Here is a 23,772-nt window from a genome sequence, read left to right as displayed (position 1 = left end):
AATCTAGACCATTGAACAGCTGTGTCCCATTAATTTTCTAGCCTGGGCTGCCTTTTACATTGCTTCACTGTCAGAGCAGCCACTCTCGGTCTGCTCTCACAGCCTTCAGCATATAAATTCACTCCCAGCTAAACACGAGCACTCTGACCAGTCGCGCATTAATTACATACAAATTACCAGCCTTGTTCCCCCAGGATTGTGCATCTTGTACTGTCCGGCACACTACTGAACAATGCAAGCTCACAGAAAGTCCATCATTTCCTCAAAGGAAAATGATACATGTACCAGCTTTGTTATCCCAAATAGAGTTTCCCACACACTTTAATCCAAACACATTGGTTAAGGTAAAACAATAAGATAAGTTTATTAACTCCAGAAAGATAGATTTTAAGTGATTACAAGGGATGATGCATAAAAGTCATGATTGGTTATAAAAGAGTAATAAGCCAGCTAATACCTAATTTAACAAGGTACGTGAACTTAAAAACAAAGGTTTTGTCTCACCATATGCTGTTGTAAATTTCACAGGCTGGGTCTCCTTTTCAGCCTGGGATAACTCCCCCTTAATTCAGTCGATGTCATGGTGTCATGAGCAGAGATGGGAGGAAAAGAGGTTAAATGGATGTCACTGTCTCTCTCTCTCTTATACCACACTACCATTTTTGAGGATTACCCCCACCTGGGGTGAAGGTGAAAAGTAGCCTCTTGTGGGTGTGAGGATTGAACAGTCTCTGTGATGAAATGTAAATTTCTTGTTTATCCCTTCCATTGCTGAAGAATGACTGCTTAAACCAGTGATAACTAACACCTGGCTGGGTTGCTAGTGTTTCTTTGTCTCTGAAAAACGGGTTTGGGCCTGCTTTTCTAACTCTGGAACATGTTGCAGCAATGTTATACAATATAAACTTATAACTTTACATACAATGTTGATACACATATTTTACCAGGACAATAATGTTCAGCAGAAGATAATGTTTTAAATGATATCTCACAAGGCATACTTTGTACAAAATTTATCATAGTCTTATAAAATTGATGACCATAGAAGTATAGACTGTCACAACATCCCTTTCCCCCATCTTCAATTATTCCAGTTCTGGAACTGCTTAAAAGTTTACCAATGCAATTAAATTTTGTTCTGCAACACCTCCAATTATTCCAGTCCTCTCCTCCCGTAACTTTGCCAATAATGCTCCTCTGTTTAGACCAGGCATCAGGAAACAAGTCACTTTGTATTATATTGTAGAACACTTGGGAAAACAAGTACATATTTCTGAGTTGTAAAGCCATAATATTATGCCAATGTTATAAATGATGCATGTATGGAAATTAGATGCATGTCTCTTGAAAAGTAAAGTACAACTGAAAAGTTTTCTGTTAGTCTTAATTTTATGTTAAAATTGCCAAATATAGCTTTTATGTTCATGGATGAATGTTTAATGTTACATATGATGTTTGACACTGTGGATGGAACCATCCCATTTGTTGGTGCATGAGGGATTAAACTTGTTCTGAGAATCCAGAAGCCTTGCAGTAGCTGTCAGCTGTCCACCATTTAATCTTAGTAAGAAAACAGGAGCTCCTGGAAATAGCATAGACACCTGATTCCCAAAGGGGCAGGAGAAAATGAGTGAGGAAAGAGTAAGGATGCCTCTGAACAGTAAAATCTACCCTACATGTTGAGACTTTGATCTGACAGAAGCTCCTTTTCTCTCTGCATAGAAGGCTATGCAGGCATGAATGCAGCATGCTGCCCTGTCAGGTGAATAAGAATCAAGTGGTGCAGCTTCCTTTCCTGGTGTGACTAGCTACCCACATTGACTGGGCCACTAGGCACAACTAGTGGGCACAATTCTGTTCCCACTGGAGTTTATGCACGTTTTGTCATTGACTTTAATGTGAGCAGGAGCAGATCTCACAGTCTATAATCGAAGCAAACGTATAAACATGATACTAGATGTACACATGGCACAGGCCAAAGGCAGACAAAATTACTATCCAGATCATAATATTTACTCAGAAGTGATTACTGAGACATGCCATGTGCATCAAAGTTGGGTAAATATCAAAGATTAAAAACTGCAGCGATCAGCTACATTTAATAATGAGTAAAAGCAACTTTATTTCTCTGTATTGTTTTCTTGTAGCTAACTCTTTCTTTAAAGTATGAGACTGCTCATGTAAGTTTGCTGCTTAGTTTATAAATGGTGTGCTAAATAGGTTGGAAACAATATAGTCGGTGTGAGCTCCATCAATCAGTCCTGTACCATTGTTATGAATAAACCAGCAGGGGACGATTGTTCCATGACTGGGGTCTTTTCCATAATCTTTCTCACTAATCCTGAAATAAAGACAAAAAGCATGAATGAACCAAAATAATAGTACTTTGTAATGTGGTGCAGCTCTGATTCTGAATCTGTCTGTCTGCGAGCTTAGCAATTTTACCAGGTTTGTCTTTGTATAAATTCTTTAGACTAGTATTTACCTATGAATACAGTAGCAGTCTTTGTCTACACTTGCAACTAAACCATGCTGGATCCATTCAGTTGGTACCTTCTAGGCAACAACAGGTAGTTTTTCTAGTGTAAAAAGGGTTTAAGTGGCTTTTCCATGGTCAAACAGCAAGTCTGTTGCATAATCAGGAATATGTAGCTAAATAATTGTAAGGAGAGGTTATAATTTTGTTGTATGTACTGCACCATTGTAGATGTAAGGTTCCTGCCTGTTCACTTGGGGAAGAGTGCTGTGCCGTGAAACAGTTCAAGATGGAGATTCTTACAGAAGAAGACTCTCACACTGTGCTCTGTCTCTCAGGGAGACTATTGTGTTGCCTGTCTGTTATATCCTTGGGGCAGCCGGTGTAGGAAGCAATCACTTGAGGCCAGAGAGCAGACAGCTAACCAAAACCTCCATTTTATTTACAGAAACAGAGAGCTCACTCAGCCGGTTGAAACCGGCTGAGTTATCCCTTAATAGTCTAACTCAGTTGCCATAGTAACAAAACCCATGACAACCAAATACACAACATATTCCTCCCCCCCTAATAAGAACATCCCCTAAATAAAACACACACTAAACTAGAGAAGGAGGGTAGACTGCCTCCATTCCCGTCTAAACCCTGGGGATTATTTTGCCCCATAACCGTGGGTTCGCCCTAACTAAAGGTCCAGCCGATGAGGAGGCCTTCTGTCTCTAGGTGGATTACGGCAAACTTCTGGTGTTGTTGCACCCGAAAATACTAGGGGCTCAGGGTCCGCAGCACGAATAGGTGAGGAGGTGGTATCAGCTCGTGCTGGGCAAAGGGGTATCTCAGCTGCCGGCAGTAATGGAGGAGAACAGTCAGGAACAGGTGACTCATGATTCGGTGTCTCACCAGGAGGGGTGAAGTCAGACCCCTCAACTGCAGATGGGTCCTGAAGACTGGCATGACCTGGCAACAGCTGATCTACATGTTGCCGCCAGGTAAGATTCTCTGCAGTCCGGACTGTATAGGAAACAGGTCCTGTTTGAGTGATGACTGTGGCCGGGACCCATTTAGCTCTGGAAGTATAATTCCGAGCCAAAACTGGCTGCCCTGGGCTAAAGGTTCGGTCTTTTGCTCTGGGTGCCCGTCTGATTACTTGATATTGCTGCTGATGTTGCACAGTTTGTCTGGGTTCAGAAGGTTTCAGCAGATCAAAGCAAGTGCGCAGCTGTCGTCCCATCATTAGAAAGGCTGGGGAAGCCTGGGTCGTAGCATGAGGTGTGTTTCTATAGGAAAGTAAGAAGGTATCCAGACGCTTTTGAATGGAGTGTTGTCCCTTTGCTGATTTCAAAGCGTTTTTCATTGTCTGCACAAATCTTTCAGCTAATCCGTTGGTGGACGGATGATATGGTGCTGACGTGATGTGGTGTATCCCATTTGCCTTCATAAAATTTTGAAACTCCTGAGAGACGAACTGCGGTCCGTTGTCGCTCACAAGTTGTTCTGGCAGACCAAAACGACTAAAGAGTCCTCGTAGTTTTTGGATAGTACTCTCTGCAGTAGTGGACTGCATTATAGAGACTTCTGGCCATTTAGAATGGGCATCTACTGCCACCAAGAACATGCTTCCTTCAAGGGGGCCAGCAAAGTCAACGTGAATACGTTGCCACGGGTTTTCAGGCCAGTCCCATGGGTGTAGGGGTGCCCACTGGGGTGCATTTCTTACACTCTGACATGACATACAAGCTTTTGCCTTCTCTTCAATAGCACTGTCCAATCTAGGCCACCAAAAATAGCTTCGTGCAATTTCCTTCATGCGCACTATTCCACAGTGACCGGAATGTAGCTGTTCTAACATCTGTGATCTCAGGGGTGGTGGAATAATGACACGCCTCCCCCACAACAAACAACCAGATTGGACCGATAACTCCGTCCGCCTGGACATGTAGGGAACAAGGTCGGGTGAGACCGGAGAGGTTTGTCGAGATTTTCCATGCATCACCAGGTCCATAACTTGGGATAATACTGGGTCAACGCGGGTTGCCTTCTTTATCTGAGTAGCAGTGATGGGTGTATTCTCTACCTGTTCAAAGTAGAAGATTTCCTTTTGGGCACTATCTTGATGTTTGACCGGTAAAGGCAACCTTGAGAGGCCATCTGCATTGCCGTGCAGAGTGGATTTCCGATATTTGATTTCATATGTGTGTGCAGAAAGTATCAATGCCCAACGTTGCATACGACTAGCAGCTAATGGGGGAATGCCTGTGTAGGGTCCAAAAATGGATGTCAGAGGTCGATGGTCTGTAAGAAGAGTAAACTTTCGCCCAAACAGGTACTGATGAAACTTCCTAATTCCAAAAACAATTCCTAATGCCTCACGTTCGATTTGGGCGTAGTTAGTTTCTGCTTTGCTTAGAGTGCGTGAAGCAAAAGCAATAGGTCTTTCTTCTCCCGAAGGCATAATGTGTGACACGACCGCTCCCACTCCATAAGGGGAAGCATCGCAGGCCAATTGCAGGGGTAAGGATGGATCAAAGTGCGTTAGAACTTCAGAATTTAACAATGCATCCTTAGCTTTGTTAAATGCAACATCACAGGCTTCAGTCCACTTCCAGGCCTTGTTCTGCCCAAGGAGCTCATGAAGTGGTTTTAGCAGTGTGGCTAACTGTGAGATGAACTTTCCATAATAGTTCAGTAGTCCTAGAAATGAGCGTAGCTGGCTTACATTTCGAGGTGGGGGAGCCTCAACAATAGCTTTAACTTTTGCAGGGGCCTTATGAAGACCTGCAGAATCGATGATGTGTCCCAAATATTCAACAGAGGGCTTGAAGAATTCACACTTGTCTTTGCGAACTCGTAGGCCATACTCTTCCAGTCTTTGTAGGGTAGCCTCTAAATTCTTTAAGTGATCCTCTTCATTTCTTCCAGTGACCAGGATATCATCCAGATAGCACTGAACTCCTGACAAGCCACACAAGATCTGGTCCATAGCCCTCTGGAACAGGGCGGGAGCCGATGTGATTCCGAAGGGTAGGCGACAGTATCGATAAAGCCCCTTATGAGTCACAATAGTCAACAGCTCTTGGGACTTTTCATCAACGTGCATCTGTAAATATGCTTGACTCAGATCAATCTTACTGAACTTTTGTCCCCCAGCCAGGCCTGCGAAGAGGTCATCGATGCGGGGAAGCGGGTATTGCTCTGCACACAACACTGGGTTGACAGTGACTTTAAAATCACCGCAAATCCGGAGAGAGCCATCTTTCTTCACTATTGGAACGATAGGAGTGGCCCATGAGCTATGGGTAACTGGTATTAGGACTCCATTGGTGACCAGGCGCTCCAGGTCTGCTTCAACTTTTGGCCTGATGGCATATGGCACAGTTCGGGCTTTCAGATATTTTGGTGGACTGCCAGGTTTAATGTTCAATGTCACAGTGATTCCCTTCATACTTCCCAAATCATCTCCAAAAACAGCAGCATGTTTCCTTAGTATAGGGGTTAGACTGGTTTCTTCTTTAGTCATCCGGTGCACTTCTGCCCAGTTCAGCTGAATCTTCCCAAGCCAAGACCTACCCATTAAGGCTGGGTAGTCACCTCTCACCACAAACAGTGGCAATTTAGCTGCCTGTCCATTGAGCTCCACCTTAACATCAATAGTGCCCAACATGGGCACAGCTTCACCTGTATATGTCTTCAGAACAGTTTTTGTTGCCTTAAGCGGAAGATGCTGTAGCTTTTCCTTATACACAGTCTCAGGAACCAGCGAGACAGCTGCACCGGTGTCTAGTTTCATGCGTATAGGTTTGCCCTCCAATAAGGGGGTTACCCAGTATTCATGTGAGCCCGCTGCCAAAGACAAAACATGCAGTGGCACTTCCTCTTGTGAGGAGGTGTCACCTTGATCATCCTGGGTCTGCTCTAGGGTATGCAAGGTTCCTCTTTTTGTCGGCCAGACCACAGGCCTCTTTTTCTTTTGTTTACAGGCATACTCAATGTGTCCCTTTTTGCCACAGTGTCGACACACCAGGTCCTTACACCAGCATTCTGATGCCTGGTGACCCAGCTTACCACAGCGGTAACATTCTTGACTCTGCACCGTTTTGTGGGTCAGTTCTTGTGACACTTTTTGCACCCTAGGGGATGCACCGATGTATTGTGCCTCCCTTGTAGCCAGTTCCATGGAGACAGCAATATCAACAGCCTTCTGTAATGTAAGCTGAGCCTCTGTCAGTAGGCGCTTCTGTATAGCTTCACTGCAGAGGCCACACACTAACCTGTCACGCAGGGCATCATTTAACATCTCTTTAAATTCACAGTGTTCTGCTAGCTTTTTTAAAATGGCTACAAATTGTACAACTGTTTCATCTTCCTTTTGGTCTCTTTTGTGGAACCTATATCTTTCAACAATTACCAGTGGTTTTGGGGAGAAATGAGACCCCAGCATTTCCACAATGTCACTGTAAGATTTAGTCTCAGGCTTAACAGGGTGTAGTAAGCTGCGTAGCAGAGAGTAGGTTTTAGCCCCTACAACAGTTAAGAATATTGGCACCTTCTTCGCTTCTGTAATGTCATTTGCAATACCAAAAAGCTCAAAACGCTCAGTATACACATGCCACTGCTCTGTATTCTCATCAAAAGGCTCCAGGGGCCTGGTCAGAGTAGCCATGATTTTTAGTTTCACTTTCACAGTCAGTGCAAACAAGCAGCTTTTTTTCCTTTGTTTGTTCTTTACCTTGACTTCTACTTCCTTCTGTTACTGGAGCAGCACCAGGATCCCATCCTCGTCACCAGTGTTATATCCTTGGGGCAGCCGGTGTAGGAAGCAATCACTTGAGGCCAGAGAGCAGACAGCTAACCAAAACCTCCATTTTATTTACAGAAACAGAGAGCTCACTCAGCCGGTTGAAACCGGCTGAGCTATCCCTTAATAGTCTAACTCAGTTGCCATAGTAACAAAACCCATGACAACCAAATACACAACACTGTCTTTTATGGAAAAAAGAACCAAACCCAGTCCTTTACTGTAACAGCTAGAGAATTTTCCCATCTTCCTCTCCCCAAATTACAGACCTTTTCAGGGTAGGGAAGTATTTCTTAATAATTTGGTTACCTAGTTACTGTCAGTTTATTGTTTTTGACAATCATTGTGGCATGTGATTTCTCGGGGTCAGATCCAGGACGGATGTCAAAAACTTCAAAATCAATGTGCTGGAAAAACTGTCCTGAAAATAAGGGGAGAAAATACAATATCAGAAACTGCTGTTAAATCAACTGATGGCTATAAGATACTTTTGATACATACAAGCAGGTATAACTAGCAGTGAGGGGATGAAATTAAGAGAAGGAAATTTTGAAATTCCCAGAAAAACTTCATAATGGGGAGATCTGTTAGTCTATGGCATACTCTCCCAAGAGAAGTAGTAGAATCCCATATCTTGAGACATTTAAAACTAGCCTAGACAAAGCACAAGAAAATATACTGTAGGGAAAACTTCTGCACTTACCCCAAGAGAATGAGCTAAATGTGATCTATTAGGTCATCTCCATTTGTAATTTCTATGAGTTTAAGACATGGGCTGTAGACTATCTCTCACTTACAAAACATGTTTTCATATTCTGAGTTTTTTCCATAATGCAGTTTTTTATTGAAGTTATAGCCCTACATCCCATTTTTATTTTTAATATACAAACTAGGACCAGATACAATAAAAGAGTTAATATATAGGAGGTGATACTTTAAAAATATTCTATACATCTTAGCTCTGAGAATGTGGACACATGATTACTTTTCCCTAACTGAACCAGTCTGGAAAATGTCAGTCTTTTAAATTAAGGTAGTGTTCACCCGTTTCAATGGATGTGAATTCTTACCTAATAAGCCATGGGTGTGTTCAGATGCCTTGTAACTATCCAGCGTGTACAATCCTAGGAAATCATGGTGTATAGGATGCTTCTTCCACACTCGATGCAAAACAACAATAAAAGTTGCATCATCTCTGAATGAAAGCACTAGATTCTTTTCCCTATTTATCTCCATAGTCAAACTGCAGCAGGAGAAGAAAGGTGAAAAATAAAATTTGTGAGGAGACCTCATAACTGTTCATTTTTGGTTTTCAGCATTTAATATTGTGGACAATAAGTTAACTAACAGACCAGGGAATCTATGTAAAATCCATCTGGCAGAGTAAGTTTTTTTTTTTTAACAAAACTTTCTGAAGATCCATAAATCAAACAAAATATTTCAACAAGTGATACTTAATATGTGGTAGCAAAGAGTTCAAGAGTGAAGAGACTAAAACCTCAATCCTGCAACTGTATGCACACATACATACTCCTGTGCTCATCTGGAGCTCCACTGAAGTCAATGGGGTTCCATGCCGATGCAGAGGTCTACATGTTTGTAGGTAGCTGCAGGATCATACCATTCATATCTAAGATCCTAATTCAGGAAAGCATCCTTGTTTGGGATAGCACTTAAACATATGCTCAACTAAGTGTGTGCAGAAGTGCTTTCTTGAATCAGCGCCTAACTGCATTGAAACAAGCAATTGAATGCACGAACAGGGTACGTGGCTCCCAAGGATTTGTTAATCAGATTGCCACTGCCATCAGCCTTAATTACATTTACATACTAATGGTTTCATAAGTTTGAACATTCTTGAACAAGTCTGGGCTTTTGTGTTGTACTTTACCCTTCTTGTTGTAGGGTGATTGTATCAAGCCAGGTAAAAGTGGCTGTCTTTCTGCCATTCTGGAGGGTGATTTTTTCAGTCGTTATTTCTATTTTTAAATCCAGTTGTGTATTTACAATCCCAAGTTTTCCAATATATGTTTTTTGGATCTGTGCATTGTTTCTGACTTTCTTTTTTCCAATAAGCTGCCCATTAACTGTGATGCCTGTTATAAAGGAACAAAATGTGCTATTACTGTACAGATAGATTCTGATCAGGAAATATTGAGGAATGACCTGGAGAAGGAAAGTACTATGTAGCTGAACCATTTTATAGAATAATTTCCAATCCTTTCACTGGCTACCAATTTACTACTCCACCTTTTTCTCCTTCAGTCTCTTGCCTGTATTTCTTTTCATTTTGGCCTCTCCTGCACACGAAGCTTTAGACCACTGACATAGCAGTTGCATTAGGGAGCATTAGTTTAGCAAGATTCAGGTGGTATATCACTTAAGGAGACGGATGAGCAGAATGCCTCCACTTAGTTTAGTGGGTGGGAGACTTGATTGGATCCAGAAGGCGCCAGACAGCTTTGGAATGAAAGGGGGAGTGTATGCAGGAGTAGGCCCCTCCTTCCTAGGGACACTCCTCCATTTGCCTGAGATTTCTCAAGCTTCTTGTCCCATTTTATCTAAACCCACACTCCCTCCTCATAGTTAGATAGCATAGGAACTGAGTTTTTTAGGATGCCTTGGGTCTGACCGATCACCTGTTTTAGGGGGTGGAAAGGAATTTTTCCTATTCAGGCCAAAGGGCTGAGGCCTGGTAGGTTTTTATCATCTTCTTTATAGTATCATGGAGACACAGGGTACGTCTACACTACGGGACTATTCCGAATTTGCATAAACCGGTTTTGTAAAACAGATTTTATAAAATCGAGTGTGCGCGGCCACACTAAACACATTAAATCGGTGGTGTGCGTCCATGGTCCGAGGCTAGCGTCGATTTCTGGAGCGTTGCACTGTGGGTAGCTATCCCGTAGCTATCCCATAGTTCCCGCAGCCTCCCCCGCCCCTTGGCATTTCCGGGTTGAGATCCCAGTGCCTGATGGGGCAAAAATCATTTTCGCGGGTGGTTCTGGGTACAGCCTCACCCCTCCCTCCCTCCCTGACAGCGGCAGACAACCGTTTCGCGCCTTTTTTGCTTGGTGAACCGTGCAGACGCCATAGCACAGCAAGCATGGACCCTGCTCAGCTCCATACCGCAATCGTGGATGTTTTAAACACCTCGCGCACTCTCGTGCAGTATATGCTGAACCAGGACCTTCGAACCGAGGCGAGTAAGAGGCGGATACGGCAGCGCGGCGATGACAGTGATGAGGACGTGGACACAGAATTATCTCAAACCGCGGGCCCCGGCGCTTTGGAGATCCTGATGGTAATGGGGCAGATTCTATCCATTGAACGCCGATTTTGGGCCCGGGAAACAAGCACTGACTGGTGGGACCGCATTGTATTGCAGGTGTGGGACGATTCCCAGTGGCTGCGAAACTTTCGCATGCGTAAGGGCACTTTCATGGAACTTTGTGACTTGCTTGCCCCTGCCCTGAAACGCCATAATACCAAGATGAGAGCAGCCCTCACAGTAGAGAAGCGAGTGGCGATAGCCCTGTGGAAGCTTGCAACGCCAGACAGCTACCGGTCAGTCGGGAATCAATTTGGAGTTGGAAAATCTACTGTGGGGGCTGCTGTGATGCAAGTAGCCAAAGCAATCACTAAGCTGCTGCTACGAAAGGTTGTGACTCTGGGAAACGTGCAGGCCATAGTGGATGGCTTTGCTGCAATGGGATTCCCTAACTGTGGGGGGGCGATAGATGGAACCCATATCCCTATCTTGGCACCGCAGCACCAGGGCACCCAGTACGTAAACCGGAAGGGGTACTTTTCAATGGTGCTGCAAGCACTGGTGGATCACAAGGGACGTTTCACAAACATCCACGCGGGATGGCCAGGGAGGGTTCATGACGCTCGCGTATTCAGAAGCACTACTCTGTTTAAACGGCTGCAGCAAGGGACTTACTTCCCAGACCAGAAAATAACAGTTGGGGATGTTGAAATGCCTGTCGTTATCCTGGGGGACCCAGCCTACCCCTTGATGCCATGGCTCATGAAGCCATACACAGGCAGCCTGGACAGTGGTCAGGATCTGTTCAATTACAGGCTGAGCAAGTGCAGAATGGTGGTGGAATGTGCATTTGGCCGTTTAAAGGCGCGCTGGCGCACATTACTGACTCGCTCAGACCTCAGCCAAACCAATGTCCCCTATGTTATTGCTGCTTGCTGTATTCTCCACAATCTCTGTGAGAGTAAGGGGGAGACCTTTATGGCGGGGTGGGAGGCTGAGGCAAATCACCTGGCCGCTGATTACGCGCAGCCAGACACCAGGGAGATTAGAAGAGCACACCAGGAAGCGGTGCGCATCAGAGAAGCTTTGAAAACGAGCTTCATCAATGGCCAGGGTACAGTGTGACTGCTGTGTTTGTTGATGAACACCCAACCCCCTTGATTGACTCAGTCCCTGTAAGCAACTCCCCCTCCCCCTTCGAGTACAGCTTACTTATGCAAATAAAGTCACTCTCATTTAAAAAGCATGAATTCTTTATTGATTCATTATAAAAAGAGGGAGAGAAGTAAGGGTGTGCTTTGGGAGGAGGAAAGGAGGGATGGAGAAGGCCATTAAAAAAATAAAATTCAGAGTAACGACATCCTTCTGGTTGGGCTGTCCACGGGGGTGGAGTGGGCGGGTGCACGGAGCCTCCCCCCACGCGTTCTTACACGTCTGGGTGAGGAGGCTAAGGAACATGGTGAGGGGGGAGGGTGGTTATACAGGGGCTGCAGCGGCACTCTGTGATCTTGCTGCCGTTCCTGAAGCTCCACAAGACGCCGGAGCATGTCAGTTTGATCACGCAGCAGCCCCAGAGTTGCATCCCGCCACCGCTGATCTTCCTGCCGCCACCGCTGATTTTCCTGCCGGTCTTCCTGCCGCCACCTCTCATCTCGGTTGTCCCTCCTGTCCTCACGTTCATCCCTCCTGTCCTCACGTTCACTGGCCTCTTTCCTGTAATTTGAAACCACGTCCTTCCACTCATTCAGATGAGCTCTTTCATTGCGTGTAACTTCCATAATATCCGAGAACATCTCATCTCGCGTCTTCTTTTTCCTCCGCCTTATCTGTGCTAGCCTTTGGGATGGAGGAGGGACGCTTGAAATATTTGCAGCTGCATGAGGGAGATAAATATTTAGAAAGATACATTTTACAGAACAATGGTTATACTCTTTCACAGTGAAAAGCACTATTCACCTTACATAGCACATGTGATTTCCCTACAAGGTCGCATTTTTCATCTTAATAGTGCCTGCTTGCAACTCTTGGGTTACAGATCTCAGACACAGGTCCAGGCATCAGGATTCAGCTTGCATGCGGCCATGGTAAGCCACTGTCTCAGTGATTTACCCCTCCCCCCCAACGCATGGCTAATACCACGCTAGCTCCCTGCTAATCAACAACCTTCCCCCTCCCCCCCACCCACTGCTTGTCCGGTAGCTTGGGGAAGGTCGCCTCGCCGGTGACCAAACAGAAAAGATCATCGGCATTTCACTCCTCCCCTCCCCCCGCTTCGCTACGTGCAGGAAAGTGTTTTTTTTAAGCTGCTGCATTCCACGAACCCAGTAGAAAAATGGCCACCCCCCCTTACTTAAATTCCTGATTTCTAACCAGGTTATCCTGAACGATATCACTTTGCTGAGGATAACAGAACAAGATAAAGAGCGCATGCTTCTTGAATGCCAGCAGTCACCGGGACCATACGCCGCTATGCTTTGCCACGCAATGATACCTGATTACTTGCTACATGCATGGCATGGTAAAGTGTCCTACCATGGTGGGCGGAACAAGGATGCCTTGCCCAGAAACCTTCTGCAAAGGCTTCTGGAGTACCTACAGGAGCGCTTCATCGAGATGTCCCTGGAGGATTTCCTCTCAATCCCCGGACATGTTAACAAACTTTTCTAAGTAACTATACTGTCTGCGAATGCGTCCCAAGTCCTCAGGGCAAATCAATCATTAAAAAAGGCTTGCTTAAAAAACACTGTTTGCTATTTGCAAAGGTACACTCACCAGAGCTCCCTTCCATGGCGTCATTCTCTGGAATAGTTGCTTGTGAGGGCTGGGAGCAGGGTAATTCCATCAGGGTGATAAAAAGCTCCTGGCTGCTGGGGGTCACGGAGTGCTGTGTGCTCTCTGCGAGGTCTTCCTCTTCTTCTTCCTCTTCATCTTCCCCGTCTGACATGGCAGAGATTACAACCCCCACCTCGGAATCCACGGTCAGGGGTGGGGTACTTGTGGCGCAGCCCCCTAAAATTGCATGCAGGTCATCATAGAAGCGGCATGTTTTTCGACCTGCCCCGGACCTTCCGTTTGCTTCTTTGGTTTTCTGGTAGGCTTGTCTGAGCTCCTTAACTTTCACTCTGCACTGCACGGAGTCCCTGCTGTGGCCTTTATCCGTCATAGACTTAGAAATTCTTTCAAATACTTTTTCATTTCGTCTTTTGGAACGCAGTTCTGTTAGCACTGAATCCTCTCCCCATATAGCGATCAGATCCATTACCTCCCGAGCAGTCCATGCTGGGGCTCTTTTTCGATTCTCAGGAGACTGCATTGTTAACTGTGCTGATGAGCTGTGCGTGGTCACCTGTGATGATGAGCTCTCCACGCTGTCGAAGCAGGAAATGAATTTCAAAAGTTCACGGGGCTTTTCCTGTCTACCTGGCCAGTGCATCCGAGTTGAGAATGCTGTCCAGAGTGGTCAGTGGTGCACTGTGGGATAGCTCCCGGAGGCCAATACCGTCGATTGCGGCCACACTAACCCTATTCCGATATGTTAATACCGATATTAGCGCTACTCCTCTCGTCGGGCAGGAGTACAGAAACCGATTTAAAGAGCCATTAAAATCGATATAAGGTGCCTCCTAGTGTGGACGGTTGTGGCGTTAAATCGGTTTTAGGCTCCTAAAACCGATTTAAACGCCTAGTGTAGACCAGGCCACAGTTAAGTTGAATAGGAAAAGGACTTAGAAATTGAATGTTAAGAATTGGTAGGAATATTTAGCTTGTTGTAACCTAAGGCCCATGTCCAGTGCAGGTAAAAGGCCAGCCTCCAGAAATAAGAGACCTGGGATTTTGCTGGTAGACCTCAGGAAAAGGAGAGACCTGAAGTCTTCACAGACCAAAGTCTTTTTTTCTGTCCTCTTTGCTGCAAGGAGTGTGAGGGCTGAATCCTAGGGGTAGGCAGTGGAGAGTTCAACATTTTCATAAATGATCTGGGAAAAGGGGTAAACAGTGAGGTGGCAAAATTTGCAGATGATATAAAATTACTCAAGATAGTTAAGACCCAGGCAGACTGAGAAGAGCTATAAAAGGATCTCTCAAAACTGGCTGACTGGGCAACAAAATGGCAGATGAAATTTCATGTTGATAAATGCAAAGTAATGCACACTAGAAAGCATAATCCCAACTATACATATAAAATGATGGGGTATAAATTAGCTGTTACCACTCAAGAAAGAGATCTTGGAGTCATTGTGGATAATTGTCTGAAAACATTCACTCAATGTGCAGTGGCAGTCAAAAAAGCGAACAGAATGCTGGGAATAATTAAGAAAGGGATAGATAATCGAACAGAAAATATCATGTTGCCTCTATATAAATCCATGATACACTCTCATCTTGAATACTGTGTGCAGATGTGGTTGCCCCATCTCAAAAAAGATATATTGGAATTGGAAAAGGTTCAGAAAAGGGCAACAAAAATTATTAGGGGTATGGAATGGCTTCCATATGAGGAGAGATTAATAAAACTGGGACTTTTCAGTTTGGAAAAGAGATGGCTAAGAGGAGATATGATTGAGGTCTATAAAATCGTGACTGGTATAGAGAAAGTATATAAGGAAGTGTTGTTTACTACTTCTCATAACACAAGAACTAGGGGTCACCAAATGAAATTAATAGGCAGCAGGTTTAAAACAAATAAAAGGAAGTATTTCTTCATACAACACACAGTAAACCTGTGGAACTCCTTGCCAGAGGATGTTGTGAAGGCCAAGATCATAACAGGGTTCAAAAATGAACTAGATAAATTCATGGAGGATAGGTCCATCAATGGCTATTAGCCAGGATGGGCAGGGATGATGTCTCTAGCCTCTGTTTGCCAGAAGCTGGGAATGAGCGACAGGGGATGGATCACTTGATGATTACCTGTTCTGGTCATTCCCTCTGGGACACCTGGCACTGGCTACTGTCGGAAGACAGGATACTGGGGTAGATAGACCTTTGGTCTGACATAGTAGGGGCATTCTTATGTTCTTATGTATGTTCTTATTTATGGGCTACATCAGAGTTTCTCAAATGGGTCCACAGACCCTTGGGAGTCGTGAGGGTACTCCACGAGTCAGGTCCGGGGCTGCTGGCCCCACTGATCAACTCTGCCTCCTTCCTCCCAGCGCCTCCTGCACGCCACAGAACAGCTGTTCAGTGGTGTGCAGGAGGTGCTAAGAGGGAGGGGGAGGAGCAGGGATGGAACGCACTCAGGGGAGGGGGTGGAAAGAGGTGGGAAAGAGGAGAGGTGGCGGTGATGAGGGCAGGAAGAAGGGGGCGGGGTGGCACCTTGGGGGAAAGGGAGTGGGGTCAGAGCCTGGGGTAGAGTGGGGCCAGGGCCTAAGGCTGACCTGGGGGGTTGAGGATCTGCAAAAACTGTAAATCAAGATGGGGGTCCTTCGGTTGCTAAAGTTTGAGAACCTCTGGGCTACATGATAGGAGCCCTGTAAACCCTCACTGGACCCACTTAAATGCCTAGTATGGAGATATATGGCAGATAAACCTCAATCCATGGAGAAGTGTTAATAAAGTTAGTGCTGCTACTTAAATCCATCCCTGCATTTGTCCTCATTCACTTGCATATCCTATCAAACACATTTTATCTGGAAGTAGACAGGTACTGGTGGTGTCACCCACTACGTGTCTTTTCTCCGTTCAGAATCAAAATGATTTCTCGTCCTTTCCCTCCTGGACTTTTTGCCCTTTTACTTTAGATAAATATTAACTCACCTGTGTCAGGGTCTTTTACTAGGTTTAACACCACACCTGGATCTAAATTGATATTGAAGCAAAGATGGTCTTTTTTCTGTGGCACTTCTATAAGGAAATGTGGATCTCCATCAACTGCAAACACATTACAATGGCTCAGATTAAATGATTTACAAAAGCAGCCTCTCATTGATAGAGAAACAGTAAGTTATGGCTGAGATAATTAGTAATTAGACTCTTCACCCAACGACATTCACTGGAAGTGCAACAAAGAAGAACAAAATAGATGTGAACAAAATTCCAGACATCTGTTGGGAAAACAATACAGCATGAACAAAGACTAAACTGGGGGGAAGTGCTGGACCCAGACTAGAGGGATTTTTAGCCTGTGAATGGAACAACGGAGGTTTATAAATTGTAAGCCAGCACAGCTTGCCCCTTAAGAGCCTACAGCCTAGTTGTATCATCATTCAGGGTGAGAATTTGCTATTCATATCCAATCTCTTTAGTATATTAAGCTTAGTTTGCGTGTTTTGTTTATTTGCTAGGTAATTTGCTTTGATCTGTTTGCTATCCCTTATAATCACTGAAAATCTTTTGTAGTTAAGAAACTTGTTTTTGCTTTGTCTAAAACCAGTGTGTGTATATGTCCTCTTCACATTGAGGGAGTGGGTGAATCTCATGAGCTTATGCTGTACAGTTCCCTGTGTAGTGCAAGATGTTATAATTTTGGGTTTACACTCCAGAGAGGAGGTATGTGCCATAAGAACTGAGAGGTGCCCTAGATGTGCCTTCCCATGCAGGAGCTAGTTAAAGAACCTGCCTGCATGCAACTGCAGCTGGGTCTGTCCCTACCTGTATGTGTTGTGGCAAAAGTGCAGGCTGGAGCCTGGGAGAGGGCTTGGCAGGCTGGTTACAGCAGTAAAGGGAAAAGTGAGCCCAGGCTGGTGGGTCAGGGGGGCTCAGTGGTACTCCAGTTCCAGGTGGCACCCCAAGGGGGACCCATCAGAGAAACAACAACAGAAAATATGGAAATGACAGAAGTGCTAAATGCCTTTTTTGTTGTGGTGTTCATCAGAAAGGTTAATAGCGATTGGATGGCTAACATAGTGATTACCAGTGAAAATGAGGTAGGATCTGAGGCTAAAATGTGGTCTGTTCTTAAAATGTTCTTGCCTGTAAAAATGGCATTCGTGTTTAACGTGTTTTAGTGATTCCAAATCAAGTGTGTACAGCTTACAAAGAGAAAGATGTATTTTCTAATTGCCAGATTTGCAACGTCAACCTGAGATCTGAGAGTCAAGTACAGTTCTTTTCAACTTGTGCATCATTTGATTTTGCCAAAAAAATTAGACTGTCAGTTGCACCTGTGAAACCCCCTGACTTCCAGACATGCACTTAGTGATACCTGGACAACCCCACTGTCTTCAGTCGTGTCGCATAACTGTTACATTGAAACTTACTGACAAATTCTGTTGAGTATGCACAAGCTGAAGTAGAATCAGCACCTGACTTTCTTAGCTGTTTTGACTTTCCATGGCTAACAGGAGTAACTTTGTTACCAAAGAGGGTAGACGTGACTCGGAATACACAACAGGAACAGTTACGTTAAGTAAAATGGTGTAATTTTGCACAGTCACTTTAGAATAGCACTTCAAGCTACATGAATTATGTTACACAGTACAGAAAGTGTGTTATATGTTGTCTTGAAGTGTTTGCTTTTATTTCCCATTAACATCTCTATCTTTGGTATCTAAACACTTATGAATTACATAAGCTATAGTTTTGATAATGGCTTTATTGTGCCTTCATTCATGTTGAAAAGTTATGTTACTGTTATCAACCTTAACTTGAATTCATTTTCACAATACCTACACCCCAGGTAAAATTAACTTTCTCTTAAGAGCATTGTGATGACATCACATATTTGTTCTTGAAAAGGGAGAACTGTGTATGGTTTGTAGGTATGTTTAAAAAAAGACAACTTACCAGAGTTTGCCTTTGAAGGGTAACTATACTGAATAGAAGTATCTGACAGATTGGAAAAAAAAAGTTAGATGAAGCAAAATGATTTTAAACTAGCATCTTTTGAAGTTTAAAAAAGTTCCCCCCCCCACACCCCTTTCAAGCTTCAGTCATGCTTTCTGAAATAGTATTGGATATCATTTTGTCTTGTCTACATTATTGCTTAAACCATTTTTACTACTGTTTCAAGGGGATGTGTTGACGAAAAGCGTTTTCTCACAACAGTTCAAGTTGCTAGGGTAAAGAGGCAAGATATTCACCATCACAATCTTAGATGCTCTAACTACATTTAAGATACTAAAATCCTGGATATTCCATTTCTTTTTTTTAGTTGCCTCACTAGCTCTGAACAGAATTAAAAAGACAGTAAAAGTTTTCCCCTCTTCAGAGAGTCTTCAGTGTACATTATTTCACATGATTCTCACTCTCTAACACAAAGGTGTTTTGGAGGATCCTTCACAGTGACCTTGCAAAGGAAGAATAAAAGATAAGGGTTGTGCACACAATATATGTAAAAATCAGTGTTATGGTATACAATTTCAGTTGTATAATCACAGACAATACAGAGTGGGATAAACTAATTTGTACCCATCTACTTCATAACACATGGAACCTAAAAGAATAGTGGTTAAGATAATGTGGAAGTGGTTGTGTCAAGTTATGATTAGTACTTGCAATAAATATTTGTCATATATCATACAGCTAGAAGGCTGTAAGGAAAATTTTCAGTATTGCCAACTCTCATGATTTTATTGTAAGTCTCACAATCTCTTGAGGTCTTCTAGATGCTTTCTGGAAGATAGGCTTTAATCGAACAAGTAATTGGACTCAGTACAGGGATAACTTGGTAAAAGTCTATGGCCTGTTTATACAGAAGGTGAGACTAAATCAACTAATTGTCCCTTTAGGACAATCTGAGAGTCTATGATTATTCAGTCCGAAAATTCATACAGGAAGTACATTATTCTTTATTTCTCCTGCTTCAACAGCTTCAATCACCCAGTCAGTGATGAGGAACAATACCAGGCACACACTGGAGCAAAGTTTTCAAAAGCACCTACTGATTTAGGATTCTAAGTCCCATTGAAACCCAGTGGGACTTGGGCTCATAAATCACTCGTGTAAATTTTCAAAAGCACCTTATGCTAGTGACTATAAAAGTGACAAACAACCCATAGCCCCAAATTCGTTTGCTTATACACCTCTACCCCAATATAATGCTGTCCTCAGGAGCCAAAAAAATCTTACTGCATTATAGGTGAAACCGCGTTATATCGAACTTGCTTTGATCTACTGGAGTGTGCAGCTCCGCCCCCCTGGAATGCTGCTTTACTGCATTATATCCAAATTCATGTTATATCGGGTCGTGTTAAATCGGGGTAGAGGTGTATTATTACTTGAAAACTTGTGAATAATTAATAAATTTGCAGAAATCAAGCTTTGTTTGAATGATTAGTGAACATAAAATAAGATTAAATACATCAGCTAATTTATTCACAATGAATTATCCCACCAGCTCTAGATAAATGATCTCAGATTAGCTTGTGAAGCAAAACTATAAAAATGTCTCTACCTTCTATTGGTTTATCAGCAATTGCTGCTTTATCTTCATTATCTTCTGGTTTTGTTACCACCATGGATGTGAGAGGCGTCACAAATTTATATTTCAGAGAGAGCTCCAGGGCTTCTGCTGCAAGATTCCTCCGGTTTTCTTCTTGAGCTGAAATGCTGAATGCAGGAAGAGAATCAGAACAGCAACTTGCACCTTTTCAGAAACTTTCTACAAAGCCAAGACATTAAGCACTGTATTATATTTTTCTGCATAATAGCAACATTCTCTTTGTAATCAGCCAAAAATCAATGAACTCAGATTCTGTCTTTTTCATTCTTTGGTTTTGTCTTATTATTTTAAATATTATTGTTAGAAATACTATTTGGATCTTATGAAGTATTACAAAACTTTTTGTTCAGCAAGTCTCAGCACCCAATGCTCAAGTAAATAATTCTGTGTATTTGTATTTTAATAGTAGTTACCACTATCTTTTAGTGGCGAAAAAGATCCCTGTCTGAATTTTCCAGTTCAGAGACCAAAGCAACTGGCAGCTATTGAGTTTTCCAAGGTTTTTTTTCTTTCTTTTTCTTTAAACATCACATTTTGAATATGATGCTTTTGGCTGACTGTATAGTGACAACTATCAATAGACAGTTTTATCTGTAAACCTTTTAACCAGAGATGGATTTTGTGTTTTGGATATGTTGGCTGCTCAGTTTTGACATCAGGGACAAAAAAAAAAAATCACCAGGCTGGCACTTCCCCAAAATAAGCAGACTGCCTCCATTTATAACTCCTAATGTATGGCCACCTACCTACAACCATCAATCACACTTATAGCATGTGTGTAGAACTCACAACCTTTGGCTCTAAAAACATTGGTCTCTAAACAAGATGTTAAAAGGGCAGCTCGAGTAGATCAGGCAGGAGGGGGGAAACCATGTATATTAAAGCAGATATGATTGAAACCAGCCAAATCTCTCTACAATGAACAGATTTCACCTCTAATTTGGCAAAAGAACAGGTGTGTCTATTTTTCCTGAATTCACCAGAGGCTGTCAGTGTCCTATCAATATAACTTCAAGATTAAGTTACATTACGTATAGAGAGTCGTACTTTAATAAGGCCAGAAGGAATCATTGTGCTCCAGTCTGATCTCCTGCTGAACACAGGCTATATACGTCCCTGCATTAATTCCTATTTGAACTGGAGAATCTCTTTTAGAAAAACAACCAAGCTTGATTTTAAATTTGCAGTGATGGACAGTCCACCAATAGTCTTGGTAAGTAGTCCTCATTGTTAAAAATCTGCATCTTATTTCTAGTTTGAATTTCTCTAGCTTCAACTTCCAGCCATAGGATCTTGTCATACCTTAGTCTGCTAGGTTGAAGTGCCCTTTATGTTCCACATGCAGGTACTTATAGACTGTAATCAAGTCACCCCTTAACCTTCTCTTTGTGAAGCTAAATAGATTGAGCTCCTTGAGTCTATCACTCAAGGTATGTTTTCTAATCCTTTAATTTTGCTTGTGCTCTTTTGCTGAACCTTTCCCAATAAATCAACATCCTTCTTGAACTGTGGATACCAGACTTGGACACAGTATTCCAGCAGTGGTTGCACCAATGCCAAATCCACAGGTGAAATAATCTCCCAACTCCATTTCTATATTCAAGGATAGCATTAGCAAGGCCACAGTGTTGCACTGGGAGCTCATGTTCTTCTGATTATCCACCATGGCCTCCAAGTCTTTTTCAGTCACTGCTTTCCAGGATAGACTCCCCCATCCTGTAAGTATGGCCTACATTTTTTGTTCCTAGATGTATGATCTTACATTTGGCTTTATTAAAATACATATTGTTTGCTTGTGCCCAGCTTATCAAGAAATCCAGACCTCTCTGTGTCAGACCTCTCTGTATCAGGGGCCTGTCCTTTTCATCATTTATCACTCCCCCAATCTTTGCATCATCTGCAAACTTCATCAGTGATGATTTTATGTTTTCTTCCAGGTCACTAATAAAAATGTTAAGTAGTGTAGGGCCAAGAACTCATCCCTGTAGGACAGGGAACACACCCACTTGATGATGATTCCCCATTTACAATTCCATTTTGAGACCTATAAGTTAACTCATTTTTAATCAATTTAACGTCGGCCTTGCTGATTTTGGATCATTCTAGTTTCTTAATCAAAATATTGTGTTGTAACAAATTTGCAATCTTATAAAAAATCAAGTTAATTTGACAAGATCTGTTTTTCATAAAATATGTTAACTGCATTAATTTTATCATTCTCCTTTAATTCTTTATTAAGTCCTATTGTCCATCATTTTTTGCCCAACATCAACATCAGACTGACAGACCAATAATGACTCGGGTTGTCTTGTTTAAATATTGGCCCAGCATACGCTTTTATCCAGTACTCTGGAACTTCACCAGTGTTCCAGGACATTGAAAAACAACATGAACAGTCCAGAGAGCTCCTTGGAAAGCTCTTTTAAAGCTCTCTGATGCAAGTTATCCTGACTGTTGATTTTAGTGTCTAGCTTTAGTAGCTGCTGTTTAATATCCTCTTGAGTTAGTGCTGGAATGGAAAGAGTTTCATCACTGGACATGCATACATCCTCCGTGTTTTTCCACAGGTACAGAACAAATGTAATTATTGACCACTTTTGATTTTTGTGCATTATTGACAATTTTACAATAAGCAGTGTCACCTTCTTTCTTGATTATGGGTTTGTGGCTTTTGGGGCAGCTAGTAATCTAGAAAAATGTTCTAAAACTGACCTCAATTAACATTCACATTTTTCTGTTTAAATTCTCTCTCTCAGTTGATGTGGCTCATAATTGTTTTCAGCTTTGTGAAAATGGTCCTTTTAAAGTACCAAGTATGTATATTACTGGTTTAGATGTTATTCTATTTGCACATAACAAATTTAAACAAATCATGATCACTTTTATCTAATTTAACACTTATTTTGAGTTCTGTGATCAGTTCCTCTTTACTTGTCAAGATGAGATCTAATATAGAATTCCCCTGAGTTGAATGCAACACTTTGAGTTAGTATCAACTCATGTGAGTGCAGATTAAAGTTCAGGTTCAATGCTAACCCATCCATAGTCAAGTAATAATAATATTTTTATTTCAATGGAGAGGTTATAGCCTAAAGTCCAGTAGAGGGCAGTACTACACACACACACACACACACGCACCAGAGAGTACTTTACAGACTATCAGTAGAAGATACTCTGTAAACATGAGTTTCCTATAAAAAATAGTATTTCTTTGCATTTTCTAGTGGGCTGTTGGTTGTACATGTCTAACAGCTTATTTAAAACAAAGTCTATTGGGTCTTTTTTATGCAGTTCTTAACCTGAAAGAAAGACTCACTCTGAATTAAATATATATATTGGTAAAGAGCACATGCAACTGATCTATTTACAACAGTTTTCCATTCATTCTACACTCTCATTTTTTAAAGTGTAAAAAAGTAGAATATAGACCTGCATGTTTATCATGCATTTGGCTTCTGTGGCATTGTTCACCTGAGTTAGTAAGGTCACCATGAGCCAGTAGTTTCCATTAAATACTGACTTTAGAGGGAAAGCATTTTAGGATAAAGAAAAATGATCAAGCCTGACCATCTATAACAAAGAAATATTTATTGTATTCAGGATTCCTTTAGCTATTGAGTGGCAAAATTATTTATTTCAATTCTAACCTGAGTCTATTCTAAAATGAATAAGCTGCTTGCCTTTAGAAGACTAATAATCAAGCAAAGACATTGCTGCTATAATTGTAGCCACATTCCTAATCTGAATTAGGCATATGCAATAATACATGGGGAAATCTACAGCTGTTTTGAGTTTCTATCTAGATTTAGTCCCTCATTCTTAGAGTCAGTAGGGAATAGGAAACTGCA

The 23,772-nt window shown here is 42.5% G+C and overlaps 1 protein-coding gene across 2 annotated transcripts in view; it reads right to left on the bottom strand.

Moving 5' to 3' along the window:
- Window positions 1–347: 347 nt before the first annotated feature.
- LOC123374071 (inter-alpha-trypsin inhibitor heavy chain H3-like) overlaps window positions 348–23,772 on the bottom strand; it is a 56,088-nt gene continuing 32,663 nt past the window's right edge. Inside the window, exons 14-20 of one of the 2 annotated variants that reach the window (XM_045023516.1) lie at window positions 19,877–20,031; window positions 18,268–18,309; window positions 16,300–16,413; window positions 9,160–9,364; window positions 8,339–8,511; window positions 7,578–7,689; window positions 348–2,341 (exon numbers count right to left, since the gene is read on the bottom strand). In XM_045023516.1, the coding sequence (XP_044879451.1) occupies window positions 2,194–2,341; window positions 7,578–7,689; window positions 8,339–8,511; window positions 9,160–9,364; window positions 16,300–16,413; window positions 18,268–18,309; window positions 19,877–20,031 (949 nt within the window). In that variant the 3' untranslated portion in view covers window positions 348–2,193. The remainder of the gene's footprint in view (window positions 2,342–7,577; window positions 7,690–8,338; window positions 8,512–9,159; window positions 9,365–16,299; window positions 16,414–18,267; window positions 18,310–19,876; window positions 20,032–23,772) is intronic. The other variant, XM_045023517.1, reaches the window with a different exon arrangement.

The sequence above is a fragment of the Mauremys mutica genome, chromosome 7 (genome assembly GCF_020497125.1).
Source record: "Mauremys mutica isolate MM-2020 ecotype Southern chromosome 7, ASM2049712v1, whole genome shotgun sequence".
Classification (NCBI taxonomy): domain Eukaryota; kingdom Metazoa; phylum Chordata; order Testudines; family Geoemydidae; genus Mauremys; species Mauremys mutica.
This window is presented reverse-complemented; position numbering and strand designations above follow the sequence as displayed.